We start from the raw sequence: 15,975 nt of genomic DNA, 5'->3' as shown, positions 1-15,975 counted from the left end.
TTACCTAGGGGGATTAACCCCGTGGTCTACTTCAGACTTCAAGCATAATGCTTATTAGTTGACCAGCAACCAAAGGTCTATACAATCAGTGTATTTTTGCTGCTCTACGAAATAGTTAAGCTAGAAGTTTGGAAAACAGCTGCAATATCCATTAATATCTGGGACCTCAATGCTTCTTTGAGCCAAATAAATGAGAAATCCATCCAAATTCACATATTCTCCAATTCATGGCTACATTTCAGAACGCCTATAACAGACAAAGATCTTGCACGATCTCAGATCAATGGACAAGGAAATGAAAACACTTCTGTGGTCTGTCTTCAGGACAAAATGCAAGGTTAGATGATATTCTTAGCACAGGCTTTTGAAGACAGAAGACTGGCATTTGCAGAAGCTGTTAAGGGTTCAACGTTTCTAAATAACACACTTGAAACATCAATGATATGCCCGCAATAATGTTTTCTGCACTTCAGCATCATTCCTGCAAATGGTCACCAAACAGCATCGAAGCCCCAACAGGTAACATGCCGAAGAGCTATAGCTGCCTTCTGCTGATAGTTCGACAGCTCTTTGGAGTATCTGGTACCTTAATGGACAAACAGTCCAGTCACATCATTTATACCAAGTGAGCTCAGCTTTCAGATTCTCTCTTCCTGTTTGCCCTCCAGCACACAAACACGTACGATGACTAACAGAGCTAGTCCCTTAAAAAGGAAACGTTTGCAGAAGTTACACATTAGAATGTGGTACAACAGCCCCGGATTTTCTATCATTATTTCTACTTCAGTACTCACAAAATGTTTACCCGCTCCTCCTTAGACTGGGAACCAGAACATATTAAGAGCAGAAGTTACTAATGCAACAAGCTGCTTAACACCACAATACTTGACTTGTTACTGCAAACAGCTAAGGAAATCAGAATAAACGTAACACACAAGTATACAAAGAGTCCCCACAATTTTATTTAAAGAAACATGTCCAAATGCAGCATTGAAAGCAGAGAGAGTGGAATGCCAATAGTCAAAGAACTTATGCTGATTTATGCTTTCTTTGATAAACTAGCACCATTGAATCACAAGTCACAGGCTAAATTATTTCTAGAGGTATAAAAACCCTCCACCATTACAAAATTTCTATCAGTTCTATTAAAAATTGGTTCTAAATTTACTACTCCTAGAGATGAAAACAGTTTGAAGTACAAGTTTTCATATCTACTCATTGTTCAAGTTATCCATAAAAGACAGTTTATTCTTAAGTCTAAACGTCCTGATCAAGGGGAAAAAATGTTTAAAAGTGAGTTTCACAAGTCTTTACAAACTAAACAAGTAAGAAACATCTACTGTGTTATAAATACACACAGTACAATATGTACAAGTCTGATCTTACAAAATAAGATCTTCCTAGTCCATAAAAATACTAACTCAACTACAAAATTTTCTTAGTGTTAGACTCAAGCAGTCACTATATCAAATTCCTAAAACACTGATTTGTTCCACAGCACAGCAGTTTGAACACGTTCACAATGGGAAAGAGCCCAACACTTCACCGTAAGACTGATTTCTAATCCTAATTTCCCACTCAGGTCTAGTGGTAATGTTGGCGTTTGCTATCTATTTTAATGTCACAAGACCTTTACATATTTCTAGACTGTGTTTGAACTATTCAAAGTGCTGAAAGTGCGATCAAATAATAGAGTTTTGTATCCATTTTCCAGTACACCCTGCTCTGGCACTGGCAACAACAGCAAGGTATTTATAGGTCTGTGAGGTCAAAAAGGCACACGCTCATTTGTACATGCTCAGGTAAGTATGTACAGATACACACATGCACTTTGCTTTAAAGACGTGCCTCTAAACATTAAAAGGCTTGTCCTTCAGTAGGGAGCTTCAAGAACTCCTTACAAATGGTTTATAATGCAGATGCCTGGAATTCCTAAAGACCTTGATACAAACCGCTTAAAATGACTGTGAGATGGTGGTGAAAAAAAGAATGGTTTTGGTTTTAAACTTCTCCAAGTATTGCTCTGGAATACAGAGAAACAAAGTCTATGCTCTCTCACTTGTTATCAAGTGACGTCCAGGTGACAGTAGCCCACGTGATTTATCATTATAGTTAACAGAGCATATGTGAGCATACACATACACAAAATGCTTCCACAGTATTTGTTCTTCTATTGGAGACCATCTGCAGTCTGAATGAAAATATAATTATTTGAAGACCGTTTCAAGCAATATCCTTTTGTACTTACACGTATCAATACAAGAAATAACAAAACTGAACCACGCCTCAACCAGAATACAGACTTTCACCGATACGCAAGTACTATTGCTTCCATTTCATTTCCCTTCCCTACAGCGGTCTTCTGCGACATGCATCATAATAACTAGTGCTATTAAAAATTAAGAACATATCCCTCTTAACAAAGTTGACAAATTTTTCTAGTGGGCACATTGGCTTGTTGGAACGCTTATAATAATCCTTGCAAAATGAGGTCTGGAATGTGACATCAGCGCCATTATACAGGATACGGATAAAGTGTTCTTTGGGTCTCTTCCCATCCTGCCACAGCTCAAAAACTAATCTGGCGGCAAATCTAGGAAATCTGGCCTCTGTAATGCCCAAGGCACTAAGAACAGGTGACAACGTGACATCATGTGCCGAGTAAAGAACAAATACTTCTTCTTTCTTGCCTTCTGCAATACGCTGCAGCCGATTAACAGTTTGGTTGAGGAGAGGATGAGTAGCCAATAGTGCATACAAGAAATACAGTTTCTTCTCCTGTCTTTCTCTTTCATCCTCCAGCTGATGTCTTTTGATTACTTTGAAATGTTCCATACCAATGCAGCCAGTTTTGGTACACGGAAAACTGACATTGTGGCAAAAATAGCACAAGAGAGAATCTATTGGGTTAGAAGCTCTCAGCTGCCTGGTGGGAATGCCTACAATCTTTGCCATATCCACATATATTTTCTCCAAATCATTGTTTTTCACCCGTAAACTGTACTGTCTGCGCTGCTCCTCTTCTAGGTAGTGGTTTCGCATAGGACAGTCGCAGCTTCCGGAGCAAAAAATGGTGCTCCACTGATGCCTCATGTTAATTTTCTTCCAGTCAAAATCTGGCAAAAAAGTATAGAGCAGTGCCAGTGCACTCTGCAGGGTTCGACTTTTTCCTGTTGTCTCCAAGTAGAGCTGTTTTGCTGTCCAGTCACTCAGAAGCAGCTTATGTTTGTTTATATAAATTTCTCGTAATAGTTGTCCATTTCGCAAGTGTTGCACAACCCCTGAAATAGATTTTTTTAAGAAATTACAACACATGATTAGAATCTTCTTAGTTCTGCAGAAAAAAAAATACAGCTGGCAGTCTTACTAATAAATGAACAATTAGTTAAAATTGTTATTAACACCAAAACGGAACTTCACTTATGCTTGACTCTTAGAAAAATTGTATGAAATATGAGATACCTGCTATTCTTCAGTACCTCTCAGATTCTAGGAGCTAAACTGAGATACCGATAGAAAGAGCTAGCTCCACAACATTTGTTTAAAACCTTAGTGGTTTAATGTTTGTTCTTTGGACTAGGGACACAGACTGAATGGGTCTCACATGACTATAAAAGTAAGATGGTTATGAAAATGGATCCAGACTGCACCCAAGTCAGGTTTCCAGACAGGCAGCGAATTTGCAAATTTATAGTAGCCAGTAAAACTACCAGCAGTCAGGACATGAATACACAGAGTGTAAACTAGTGTGTAAACTCACAGAACAGAGTGGTGAGGTGTGGCAATCGCATCGAACTTCCTTCTCCATCTTCCTTCAGGCAGTACTCAAACAGCTTGTTAATTCTTACCCTAACGTTCTGCCTTTACCTAGCTGGGAAGCAAGAGGGTGTGCATCCTGCTCACACACCAAAGCCTTTACTCCGGAATCCACCCCGCCTGCGTTATCCTCCCACAGCAGCAAAGCAACAGGCACAAACCGTTTAAGCACTAGAACATCTCTGTAACTTGCTACAGGCAACAGGAGCCTCAGGTACCAACTCGGTTACAAGCTGTGTGCACCGATGAACCCAGTTTCACACACAATGTGCTGCACTGGGAGGAGTTCCACTATGTTACACTCTTTCAGTCATTGGTATTTAAGATAGAAAGAGCAACACAGTTAAAAGCATGGTTTGGGAATAAAGTGGAACAGATCAATGCTTAAATTCGAAATGACACAGGAGAACGGAAAAGTATTACTGATGTGAATTTTCAAATTAAAGTAATGAATGTTGAAGAGAAAAATCCACATGTGACTAACCCTTTTCACAATCGTGTTTCTAGCCAGTTGTGCAACACTATGTTTCCACCTTTGTGGGAAAGCGCTTCTGTATGTTCATTTTTGAGGCACTGTCATGAATTAAGTGCAGCAAACACACACTGGGACTTGGCCAGTTCACCTGGCTATTCCGGCAGAACACAATTCCAAGAGCTGCAGAACCTGTGAAAAATCTGTTTCTTACGAAGGGGCAACTTGTTTCTATACTTCTGTCTTCTTACCTTTTGTTCCCCTCCTATTTTCTATTGCCTGCTGACATCAGTCCCAGACCTCTTCCAAATGGCCCTTTTATCACTGCTCTGATCCAGCGGTACCTCCAGTTCCTCTCTCCAATCCCAAACGCTTTACCTCCTTCTAACATTTGCAATGCCCCCAGCACCACGATACTCCCAGCTCTCCACATACTTTCTTCTACATAGTCAAATCCCTGACTGCAACACTTCCAGTTACCTCCCATCTCCCCTACCCTCTTGGTACACATAAACCAAATAATACGTTCACTACCAGAGTTCAGCAGTCTTTCTCTCAGTGGTAGCATTAATAAAGTGTCAAAGCTTAACTTTTTAAAAAAGTTGGCTGGAATTTAATTGCTGCTAGTTCTACCTTTTCTCCCAAAAACTAGCTCAGCAGAACTGATAGATGACAAAAAATAAGTTTCATTTTCCTGCAGTGAAATTATACACAAATAAATACGCCAGAAAACATGCTCCTGGAACTTCATTATAAAGTTTGGAGCAGGGTGGGGGGAGAAGGAGAAAAGCACCAGACATATAAAGTTTTTCTATTTCCATGATACGAGCAACAAATTTGTCTGTAACATCTGAATCTCTTGCAGGGCACACAGTAGTTACATCGCAGGTAAAAACTGGCAACTAAGCCATTGTTCTTCAGTTCCAGGGCCACTCCGAATTACAAACCCATCAGGAACAGAGGACCAGAACTTCCTCAGGAGAGACTGAGCGATGCTGCTGTTGACAGGGGTGCCAAAGCAATTTTGTGGTGGGGAACAACACCAAGGAGAGGGGCTCAGACTTGTTACAAATAAAAGACAAAAGAGATGCCAAGCGTGATCAATCTGTAACAGAACTGGCAAGCTATAGGATAAAGCATGGTTTCTAGAACTGTTAGCACTTTCACAGTAGAAAGTCTAATACTTTACTCATATCCCAGCTTCATAACCTAGGCTATGACCAACATTATACGTTTCCCATAAAAAAGCATTTGTTTCGATATAAACAAAACCAGAAGATCCCTTTTCAAGCAGACTGTATTTAACACTGCAGAAGTAAAGACGGAGCTGCTACAGAAACTTACCTGTCTGTGTAAGCTCTCCCATTTCGCACAAAGAATGACTCGGGTAGCGAGGCAGGCTGCTCAGGGAACCATCCATTTGGGCTGCAGACCCTCGGGACATGTGTTTAATGAAAGCTTCAAGCTCTGGATGAGAAGGTTTCCTAGAGAGATAAACCAAAATTTGAAAACTTCCAAAAGCATGTGGGAAAACGGCTCAAGAGAGTCAAGTATTCTAAGTATGTCAGCTCTGAAATTTCATGCTCTGAGGTTATTTCCCACTGAGACAACATCTGCTCTTACTCAGGGCTTTTGCAAGTATGCAAAAGAAATCTAACTACTTACTAACTACCAAAGAGCTGTAGGGAAACCGATGTCTCGTTACATTAAAATTACGATACCTTTCCATAAGTAATCTGGAAAGATTTTTTGTTGGGTTGTTTTGGGGTTTTTTTAATGCAGTCACTGATACTGTTGTGAATTTTTTAAAAAAACCAAATAAATTCCTTACCAAAAATACATTGTCTCCAGTTTCTGAAGTACCATTGCACTTTAACACCACAGCCAAAGGCACTAACAATCTAAAGGGGTTCAATTAACCAGTATTTTAAGTAGATGATCTTGAAGGGATTCTCAAGTTTTGTATTGTAGAATGCTGATTACAATCTCAGCCTTTACTTTTAATTACTCCAGGCTTCAAATCAAATAGCACATGTAACCTCAATTAAGTGGTACCTGGAAAGTAGTATCCAGTGGCCCCGTTAAAATTGTAAGTCGTTGTTTTGGCTATTGTACTATTGTACCCAGGAAGAAAGAGTCTAGCACTTAAATGGATCAGATACCCCCACAATGCAAGTAATGGAATACAACGGGAGAAGAGATATACCCAAAAATGTCTGAGTTAACTCACTGAAACAGAATTCAAGTCAGTGAAAAAATGCTTAGATCTCTTAAAATGTCCTGCAAATTTCAAATTCACTATAGACTTGTGCTGAAAACTACATATACAAGAAGTCCACAAACAATGTAATCGAAAGGGATTAAAACCTTAAAAAAAAATAAATAAATCTATGATCACACTTCTAAAGTAGGGATTTCTTCATTAAATGTCACACAGTCATCTCTCTACTTCAGTGCAGAATTAAATCTGAAACTGTTTGGCAACCCAACTCTGCCTCAGGTAGTTCTCATTTTAATAGGACTTTCAGCCTGAATATGGTAAATATTGTATATTGCTCACCAAAAAAAACCCCAAAAAAACCCCTCAAACCCAAACACAAAAAAGAAGACAGACAGATTTTGTCAGAGAACTTTTACTGAAGCCCGGAGGTTGTGTTTATTGTTCATATTTACACTTTGCTAGAATGATAACCTACTTTTGATACAAACACATCACGTCTAAAGAAAAATAATAATAATCTTCCAGAGTTGCAGGAACCACAAGAGGGAGCAATAACACTACTAAAGTATCAATAAGTGTTTGGAATCAAAGTTTACCAGGAGAAAGACGTTCAGGCTCACATAGAAGAGCCAACTAAGAAACTCTCTTAAATGAGAAAGCACCCCTTGCAGAGCTGTGCTCACAGCACGCATACAGGGGGCTCGTGAAAATCACTGCCTCCGTCATTAGAAAGGTAAGCTCATTGTCCTGTCATTTGATAAAATTTGAATTTTCCAGTATATTATTTACCGGGGGGTGTGGGGGGGGAGGAAATCTTGGGAGGAAAATGTTACAGTAAATTATGGTACAACTGCCAGTGAGAAAAAATGCCAAATGAGACAAAAAGCAAAAGGAGATTAAAATATCAAAAGAATTTTTCATTTTTACTTCACACTGAAAGGAAAGCCAGCCAATTTACAACAGTCTAAATCCACAGCTGCTTCTGTACCTTATAATTTTAACAACGCGAATGGAGATTAATATCTGAGAAGCAGAGGCACATCAAAAAGGCTTTGTTCCTTCCTGAAGCAGTGGAGCCTCCCTGTTGCACTAAGCATACATTAGAAAACTTCATCCAGCTCCAGATGTGGATTTCAAACAGTATTTTTTGTACGTTTCACTATTTTCACAGTCCAGCAGTGCAATCTATAAATGCAATCATCAAATTGAGAAAATCAAATTGAAGCCACTAGCAAATAGCTTTTTAAGCTTATTACAGATGTAGCAGGCTGAACTACCAATTTTCTAACCTTTGCACTTTAAGAAACTCTAAATATGAATAAACTGTCAATCACAATTTTCCTTAAATCCTTTTTACTTAATTATAGCAAGTTCTACAAATACACGTGCAGGAAAACGACAAGAACTCCACTCTGTGTCTTTTGCTGCTTTGCTTACAAAAACCTGAATACTAATGGAATCAAACCTATACTGATAAAACTGTCAGCAATCACTTGTGAGAAGGAAGAAAGGAAAGAAGAAAGAAAAATATCAGGTTTTGCAAAAAGATTTATCTACAAAGTGGCAAGCAAGATAAACTAACATCCAAGATGAAATAATAAAAATGCATGATGGTGGATAAAGTTATATTCCAATGTATTAATATACACGCACAGGTGCAAGTTACTTAACTTTGGATTATATTACTTCTTAAATGGGCACAGGTTCAGCACATGCTTGCAGAAGTGAATTATGAAATATGACTGTCAGACATAATGCTGAATTCAAAGCTTACTTCTCGTTAAATATATTGTAGGAATATACTGCAAGAAAAAAAATGAAGATCAAACAATAGAAGTAAGGGCCATTCTGCCTGGAGGGGACAGACATCTTCAGCTGCAATATGCTTTTATCCTGAATGTAATCCTCACGTATGTAACCAAATTCTGAACATACCAGCAATTCTCCTGATTAGCCCCGTACAACTGAGCAAATGAAAAATTCTTTTTCTCAACAGCAAAATTTACAGCACTGCTCAAGCTACTGGAAAACAACTGATTCCCCCTCCCTGCCCCAAGATCTGTCTTTTATTTAGAATATGAATCCCCCTGTTGAATTGGCCAATTTACAGATGCCGCAGGAGATGGAGTATCTAGGCAACACAGCTAAGACTGCTGGGACTGTTTGATCAGGAAGCAAAGAAAATTACTCAGTTGTATAGTTGAAAAGATGGAAATATCCTTAAAATTTTATTTCTATAAAAGTAACCAAGAAAATAAAAATGGGCTAAAGAGATACCCTTCTGTAATTTGCTGCACATTATGAGGGTAAACTACCACATCTGGGAAATGTATTACTATAATAAATATTTCAAATTCTGCCAGAACGTGGAATGTCTTTTCATCCAACACCACTAGTAATAGCCACACTTTTTCCTAATTTTGAACATTCATTTCCCATGTTACTGTCTGTTAATTTGCCTTTTAATGGTTTTATTTTTGTAAAATAAATGTTATCTGTAACAAAACTGAGGATGCTTCTTTTCCCTCAAATAATGAATTCAGCTTACCTTTTTGTTATTTACAAACTAAACACTGGGATAATAGATCCTAGATCTAATACTGTAGTTTTCATGCACTAGCATTAAAACGGACCAACATTTAAATCCTTATTCAACATTTAAATATCTTGTTTGTAAAGATCTTAAAAAGCTTTAATACCAAAATGTCATCTCTTCATTGCTACACTGTAATAAGTGCACACAAAAGAAATCGTACTGTGCAATTACTTGAACAGCATGTGTATTTCTGCCATCAGCTGGGCTGCCATCCAGAGGGAGCCTGACAGGCTGGAGAGGTGGGCTTGTGCAAACCTCATGAGGTTCAGTGCAAGGTCCTGCACACGGGTCGGGGCAATCCCAAGCACAGACACAGGCTGGGCAGAGAACGGACTGAGAGCAGCCCTGAGGACAAGGACGTGGGGGTGCTGGCTGACGAGAAGCTCAGCATGACCTGGCAATGGGCATTCACCGCCCAGAAAGCCAACTGTATCCTGGGCAAGCATCAGGTCGAGGGAGGGTATTCTCCCCCTCTGCTCTGCTCTCGTGAGACCCCCCTGCAGTGCTGCCTTCAGCTCTGGGGCTCCCAACGTAACAAGGACATGGGCCTGTTGGAGCGAGTCCAGAGGAGGCCACGAAGATGGTCAGAGGCTGGAGCAGCTCTCCTAGGAAGACAGGCTGAGAGAGTCGGGGCTGTTCAGCCTGGAGAAGAGAAGGCTCCGGGGAGACCTTATGGCAGCCTCCCAGTGCCTAAAGGGGCCCGCAGGAAAGCTGGGGAGGGACTTCTGACAAGGGCATGGAGTGACGGGACAGGGGGAATGGCTGGAGGCTGGAAGAGGGCAGATTTAGATCAGATATTAGGGAGAAATTCTTTCCTGTGAGGGTGGTGAGACACTGGCCCAGGCTGCCCAGAGCAGCTGTGGGTGCCCCATCCCTGGCAGTGCCCAAGGCCAGGCTGGACGGGGCTGGGAGCAACCTGGTCTGGTGGGAGGTGTCCCTGCCCATGGCAGGGGGGCTGGGAATGGATGATCTTGAAGGTCCCTGCCAACCCAAACCATTCTATGACACTCTTCAATAAAATTTTCCTTTTTCCTTGAAGACTACATGCAACTAGTTACATTTAGTAATTTACATGTTCATAAAAATTTAAGAGTGGCATCAATAATATACCTTCGTCACCACATAAAATTCTACAGACACAAAAATATGTTGGTCAAGGTTATGATTAAAAGAGGGACTGCTATAGAAGAAATACTTTAGTTGCTGAGATCAATTACTGAGAATCATTTATTTAAAAGCTAAAACCGAATAGTTAATCAAGTAGAAAACTAACAGCAGCTTACGGATGCATCACAGAATTAAGGACAGGTATATTTTTTATTCATCTTACCTATGTTGCTGCACAGTGCTGTCCTCTCACAGCACAGTACAGTTCTGCAGGAGATCTATATACTTCAGGAAAGAGCTTGTGGAGGTAGATAATGATACAAATGAGATACTGATTTATTTTTTCCCTTTACAAATGGGATTTACCTATGCAAATGTCACTTATGCTAGTGAATGCAGAACTTGCAAAAGCCAAAAGGACCAAACTTCTCACAAGGAGCTGCAGAACCTTCAGTGTCACTCGGTGAGTAAACGTGACCATGCCAGGCACACACCAAGCTTCTGACAAATTCACGTTACCTTTTTGTAACAATACCAGATTCTGTCTGCTAACTGTGCCTAAAAGCAAGTCCCTTTTCTCTTTATTTAAAATGCAAATGACTATTTTATTACTTCAAGCAAAAATAACGTGTTTTCTGTGAAGTTCAAATAGACCAAAAATGTCTCTGCTCAAAGAACTATACTGTTTCCTTTTTAGCAGGCAGATGAATGGAAAGAGCTACTAAAAACAACAAGAGATTATTGTAGCCTACAAAAGAGATCCCCAAGACAGCATTAGTACTGTTGGGGCTTATTTATTCATAAAGGTCTTACATTCACATTACATTCACAAAGCTCTTACATTTTTATAACAAACTCTGTAGTTATCCAGTCTACCTCACTGCTCTTCTGAGTCTTTACGGAAGGCAGAAGAGGCCTCAGGAGGCCTAATTCACTTGGAACTGCGTTTTCAGTTCACAAATTGTATAAAAATATTTTTGAAGTCATGACAGTTAATTGAGAGTCTGTTCTTCCTGTTTTGTCCCTAAAACTTGCATTTCCAAGTCATTTTACTAGCTATTATTTAGCTGATGAGACGTAAGTCAACACCCAAATCCGTGCATATAGTAAAGATCTCAGATTTTTCTACAATATTGGGTGATGTCAAATTACGTAATATGTGGAACTGTATACATCTAGCTTAAATGTGACTTTAAAATAACATTCCATATAGTGTTTAATATGAATGATTCTTCACCTAATTCTTGTCTGGATCATGCTTTGACCTCGTTCGAAGTCAAACCCACACCTCCTTCAGCTCACAGTATGACACTTGCTTCCCCCACACTTTTCTCTCTCATTTTCCTGGCAGTTTCAAGACATGTGCATATTGAACCTAAAATTCAAGTATTTGTTAGTAAGCTGCTTATGATTAACATCAACACCTCTCAAAATGCCTTAAAGCATATGCTAATTAATTTAGCATACTATCACATTATAGCAGTCTCCTGAAATCATTTTAGCATCTTACAAAAAGCATTTCTTCTCTCTCTCGCATACAAATTCAATGAAGAAACAATGTTGCTTCTTTTTTTTTTAAAAAAAAAAAACTTTTTACACTGTAAATGTAAGATACAAAGGGGAAAAAGAAGTGGGAGATAAATTATTCCCCCCCATAAGCAAACACTACAATGAAAGGATTTCCATAACATCATCCAATTAATTTTCTTGAGGAAAAAAGTACATATTATTCAGTTCCCTTTGGAAATTTGCATCCAGAACAATGAAAATAATAATAATAACATTAATTGAAGTTTTAGATGGAAGAAATCTCCAAAGCATTTAATCCATTTGTTTATATTCATTCCACACTTATATGTCACAATCCATAATTCACAAAACCGAAGCGTGACCACAAGGCTATTCTGCATACCCATTAGAAGTCCATGGGGCTGTAGCATAATCTGCTTAATTAATGAATTCCATCAGCTGAATGCCAAATCAAATAAAGAACAGACTGAATATGAGCAGCATACTTATCTGAAACTCAAGTCCAGAAAGCTTAAACAAGCCAGAGTTTCAATCAGACATCTCAACTTCATTATATAGCATCAAGAAACCTTCAGTCCAAAGGTAGCAATTATATACCTTGTAATACTCTCAATGTAGACATTTACAGTCCAGCACCAAATTTATATCACAGAGAAATATAAGCCTGACAGCCAAATGCAGCAAATAGCTTCCTGATGCTAAAGTAATAAATGTTCCATTCCAAGCTATGGCACACACAGTAGCAATTCTAGGTTTATTTAGAAAGGTCAGCATTAACACATCTGGACAGAATGGTACAGAGCCAGCTCCTCTCATCTTCCTGCTGCCCTTTAAGTCGGCCAGGAGATTCTATTTTACATAACCTTTGTTCTCAAGGACAGAAGGTCTTTTTGGATCTCCACTCATTTTTAGTGGCTGTGAACTGTAAGGGACGTATCAGCTATACATTGATGCTCTAACACTTCATAAACCAGTAACAGGCAAGGGTATTGACACTGCTGGCCTCCTCGCGTCCCGACACTGCCCTCTTAACCGCTTCACTTGGTCGTTCTGTTGGCAGTGGCAAAAAGCTGCACTACTCTCTTGCCTTTTACCGACAGTTTTTGTGACTCCAGGGCCTTCACGTCATATTCCTTGCCTGAAACTGAAGTGGAAATAGCTATAAAACCTTCTCAGACAAACAGAAAACTGAGGCCTCATGTGGTACTGCAACACTGAGAAATACTGCTACTCATCCAACATTGCCACTTGCAGTTAACGTCTTTGCAATAAAGTTTTCTCACATTCATTCTAATGTGACAGATATTGAGCAAGATCAAGAAGATCAGAGCCTTTAAGAACTCCAAAAGGAATCTGGATCATACTTTACTTAGTATTTCATGCTGAATATACTCTCACCCCTTGAAGGCAGGTCATCATAAATGTTATCAGAGCCATTAGCAAATGATTCATTTTTCATCTTGTTAGAGAAATTAATTGCCCACTCAGTTCTACGGTAGAAAGAACTGGAGTTTGGTCTCCTGCCTGCATATCTAACCTCAGAAAGCCCGTCAGCTTACAGCAGGCACAGCACGCTGCTGGGCTTGGGCACCTCTCAAAGAAATCTCACTTCTCGTGGAGGATGTCAGGTAAGACCACTGAACGCCACTTCTTAACAAACCAGCATTTTGGTGGAAGTTGAATTATGACTACAGAAAAGAAGCAGCCCACAGGATAGCAGAGGAAACAATAATAAAAAAAAAAAAAATCGGACTATTTAGAAGTTGCCAGATCACTATCACTTGTAAAACTTAGTACAGTCAGAAAAGCGGGTATTTCAGTTTGTACTCACAGAGGCATTCCAAAAGAGTGGTCTCCTTTCAAAAAAAGGAGGATATGGTTTTGCTCAGTTTTGGATTTTGATACCTGTACCAAGCAGCTAAGAAAGGTGTGGGTACATATATACACTCTAAAACCAGTGAAATTTGAAGTTATTTGCATCTTCTACATTCCAATGGCTTTAGCTATAAAAAGCAGATTCCTCGTATCTAGCCTTCCCATTTTCCTCTCGAAAATGTATACATAGGTTTTGGTATGTATACTTCTGTATGTTGTAGACAAAAGTGTACCTACGTGGAATACTGTACTTTTTCCTCTGTTTAGAGGGGAAAAATATTGTAAATTTTCCTCCGTTTAGATATTCATACAAAATGTAGGCAGATAGATAGGGCAGCCTGAATATAACTTAGGAGCTCCTAAGCCTGTTTCCTACGAACAGGCAGACACATGGATGGGCTACAACTGATGATGGTTTCAAACTTTCATAGGATTACTCCCACCACCACAACAGTAGCTTGATTCAGCCATAACATTTACTTTTCAATTACTCACGCCAAATAGCATTACAACACTGGCTACAACTGAAGACACCATTGCACGACTTGCAAGTTTCAGGACTCCTACTAATAACAAGGGCAATTTCTTTTATGCAGCCAGATATCTGAAAATAAAAGCAACCTATTTCAGTTTTCTTCAAAGAAAGATCCAATTCGCTGATCATTTTCTGCCAGCTTTCGTGTCCACTACCGTATCTATCTAGTTAGCAAGCCTCTTTAATCAAGCTTCCCATCACCTTTACAAGTATGAGATGAAGGTACACTTAACTAGTTTCAGGTGTTCTTTCATGTCATTTCAGCGTATTTTAGCAACACTCCTACTGTGTTTGCGTTTTAATATACTTGAGCCAGAAACTGACAAAACTGACACAGGACCAGATATGAAAACTGGTTCGGTTTTTAAATGCAACTGCCCCAGACTAGCTAGCAACAAACCTAAAAAGCACACCATAACCCATCTTCTCCTTCAGAGACGTTATTTTGAGTCAAGCCCACTGAAGAAAAGCTGAAAGCACAGAGAATTTCAGATTTAAAAGATAAAATCATAAATGCTACTGATGACAGGAAGCTACAAAAAAACGTAAGGAACACAGCCCACGAATCCATCAAAAAAGAAATGTGCATTTGATATACCCAAGTCAGAAATATACTTTCAGTGTGCTGTTAGCACTTTCAGCGTAACAAGAGTAAAAAGCCAATTCTGAATAATTCTACACCAGAAACGCAAGAACGTTATTTCTTTAAAGACTGAGGATATTCCACACTGTTCTGGAAAAAGGTATTTATTGGTGTATCTACCCTGTTTTATATACCAGTAGATCAGAAGACGTACTATGCCTCTTTTCCCAAGTAATTAATGTGCAGGCACACAAAGCAGACACAGCCCCCAGTCCCTGAAATCGCCACATCTGACACTGCAGAGTGGGCAGCAGCATTAAGGCGTAGATTTTTCTAGAGGATTTGCTAACACAACTGATAGAAAATATAAAGAAAAAATTTTAACTGTAAGTATTCAGTAAGTTCACTGGGAAGTACTCAGTAGGAAAGAAAAAATTAAGTAATACCACAAATCCTACTTAACAAGAGAAAAAACATGTGTAATCAAGCAAGCTAGGGTAAAGGTTAGTGATTTACATCATCAGCGATCATTTCTGGTGCTCTGTGCTAGCTCTACACCATAATTCACCTTCAGTGATGAGTAAACTCTAAACAGGAAAGAAAGGCTCTTCCACCAGGAAAAGCAGCAATTCCCACCATGTCTACAGCTCAAACTGGCTCAGGTATGAAGACAAGCATCAGCAAGCTCCAAAGACATGATGTCAGGCAGAAGATCGCTATACTGAAACAGAAAGGTCAATGATGCTTTAATGGCAGTCAGACAGGACTAACTTCTGTGGGAGTTTTGAACGGCGAGTGGTAGCTACAGGAAAATGGTAGTTTTCAAGTAGCAAACAGCACACTTTCTGTTTAACTTGTAATTTAATAGTTAAATGTGCAACCCCCATTTTTTCTCCCAACTTTGAACCAAATCATTAAAGGGAACCTGATAACCTATATTTCTGAAAAGTCAAAGAAAAACAACAGTAACATAACACACAAATATCAATTTTCCTATGGTAATGATGAACGGGGACCTTTCTGCATTCACACAAAAAGGAAGCACGCTTACATTTTGAAAACGTGTAGAAATTTAGACAAGAGGAACAGTAATCTAAACATTTGAGTAAACAGCTTCTGCTTTTTCAAGAAATACCAAGAATTTCTTCTGGTCTGAACTGGTAACAGGTAGTAGTTCCTGTTTCAAAGGAAATACTGTAACCACTGATTTTATTTTTTTTCTTAATCCACGACACCACAC

The 15,975-nt window shown here is 39.2% G+C and overlaps 1 protein-coding gene across 5 annotated transcripts in view; it reads right to left on the bottom strand.

Annotated features, from left to right (window-relative positions):
* Window positions 1–938: 938 nt before the first annotated feature.
* Window positions 939–15,975, bottom strand: part of PXYLP1 (2-phosphoxylose phosphatase 1) — a 57,469-nt gene continuing 42,432 nt past the window's right edge. For all 5 annotated transcript variants that reach the window (XM_037407344.1, XM_037407341.1, XM_037407343.1 and 2 more), the window contains 2 exons: window positions 5,633–5,772; window positions 939–3,281 (listed from right to left, as the gene is read on the bottom strand). In XM_037407344.1, coding sequence (XP_037263241.1) covers window positions 2,350–3,281; window positions 5,633–5,772 — 1,072 coding nt within the window. In that variant the 3' untranslated portion in view covers window positions 939–2,349. The remainder of the gene's footprint in view (window positions 3,282–5,632; window positions 5,773–15,975) is intronic.

The sequence above is a fragment of the Falco rusticolus genome, chromosome 13 (assembly GCF_015220075.1).
Source record: "Falco rusticolus isolate bFalRus1 chromosome 13, bFalRus1.pri, whole genome shotgun sequence".
NCBI classification, from domain to species: Eukaryota; Metazoa; Chordata; class Aves; order Falconiformes; family Falconidae; genus Falco; species Falco rusticolus.
This window is presented reverse-complemented; position numbering and strand designations above follow the sequence as displayed.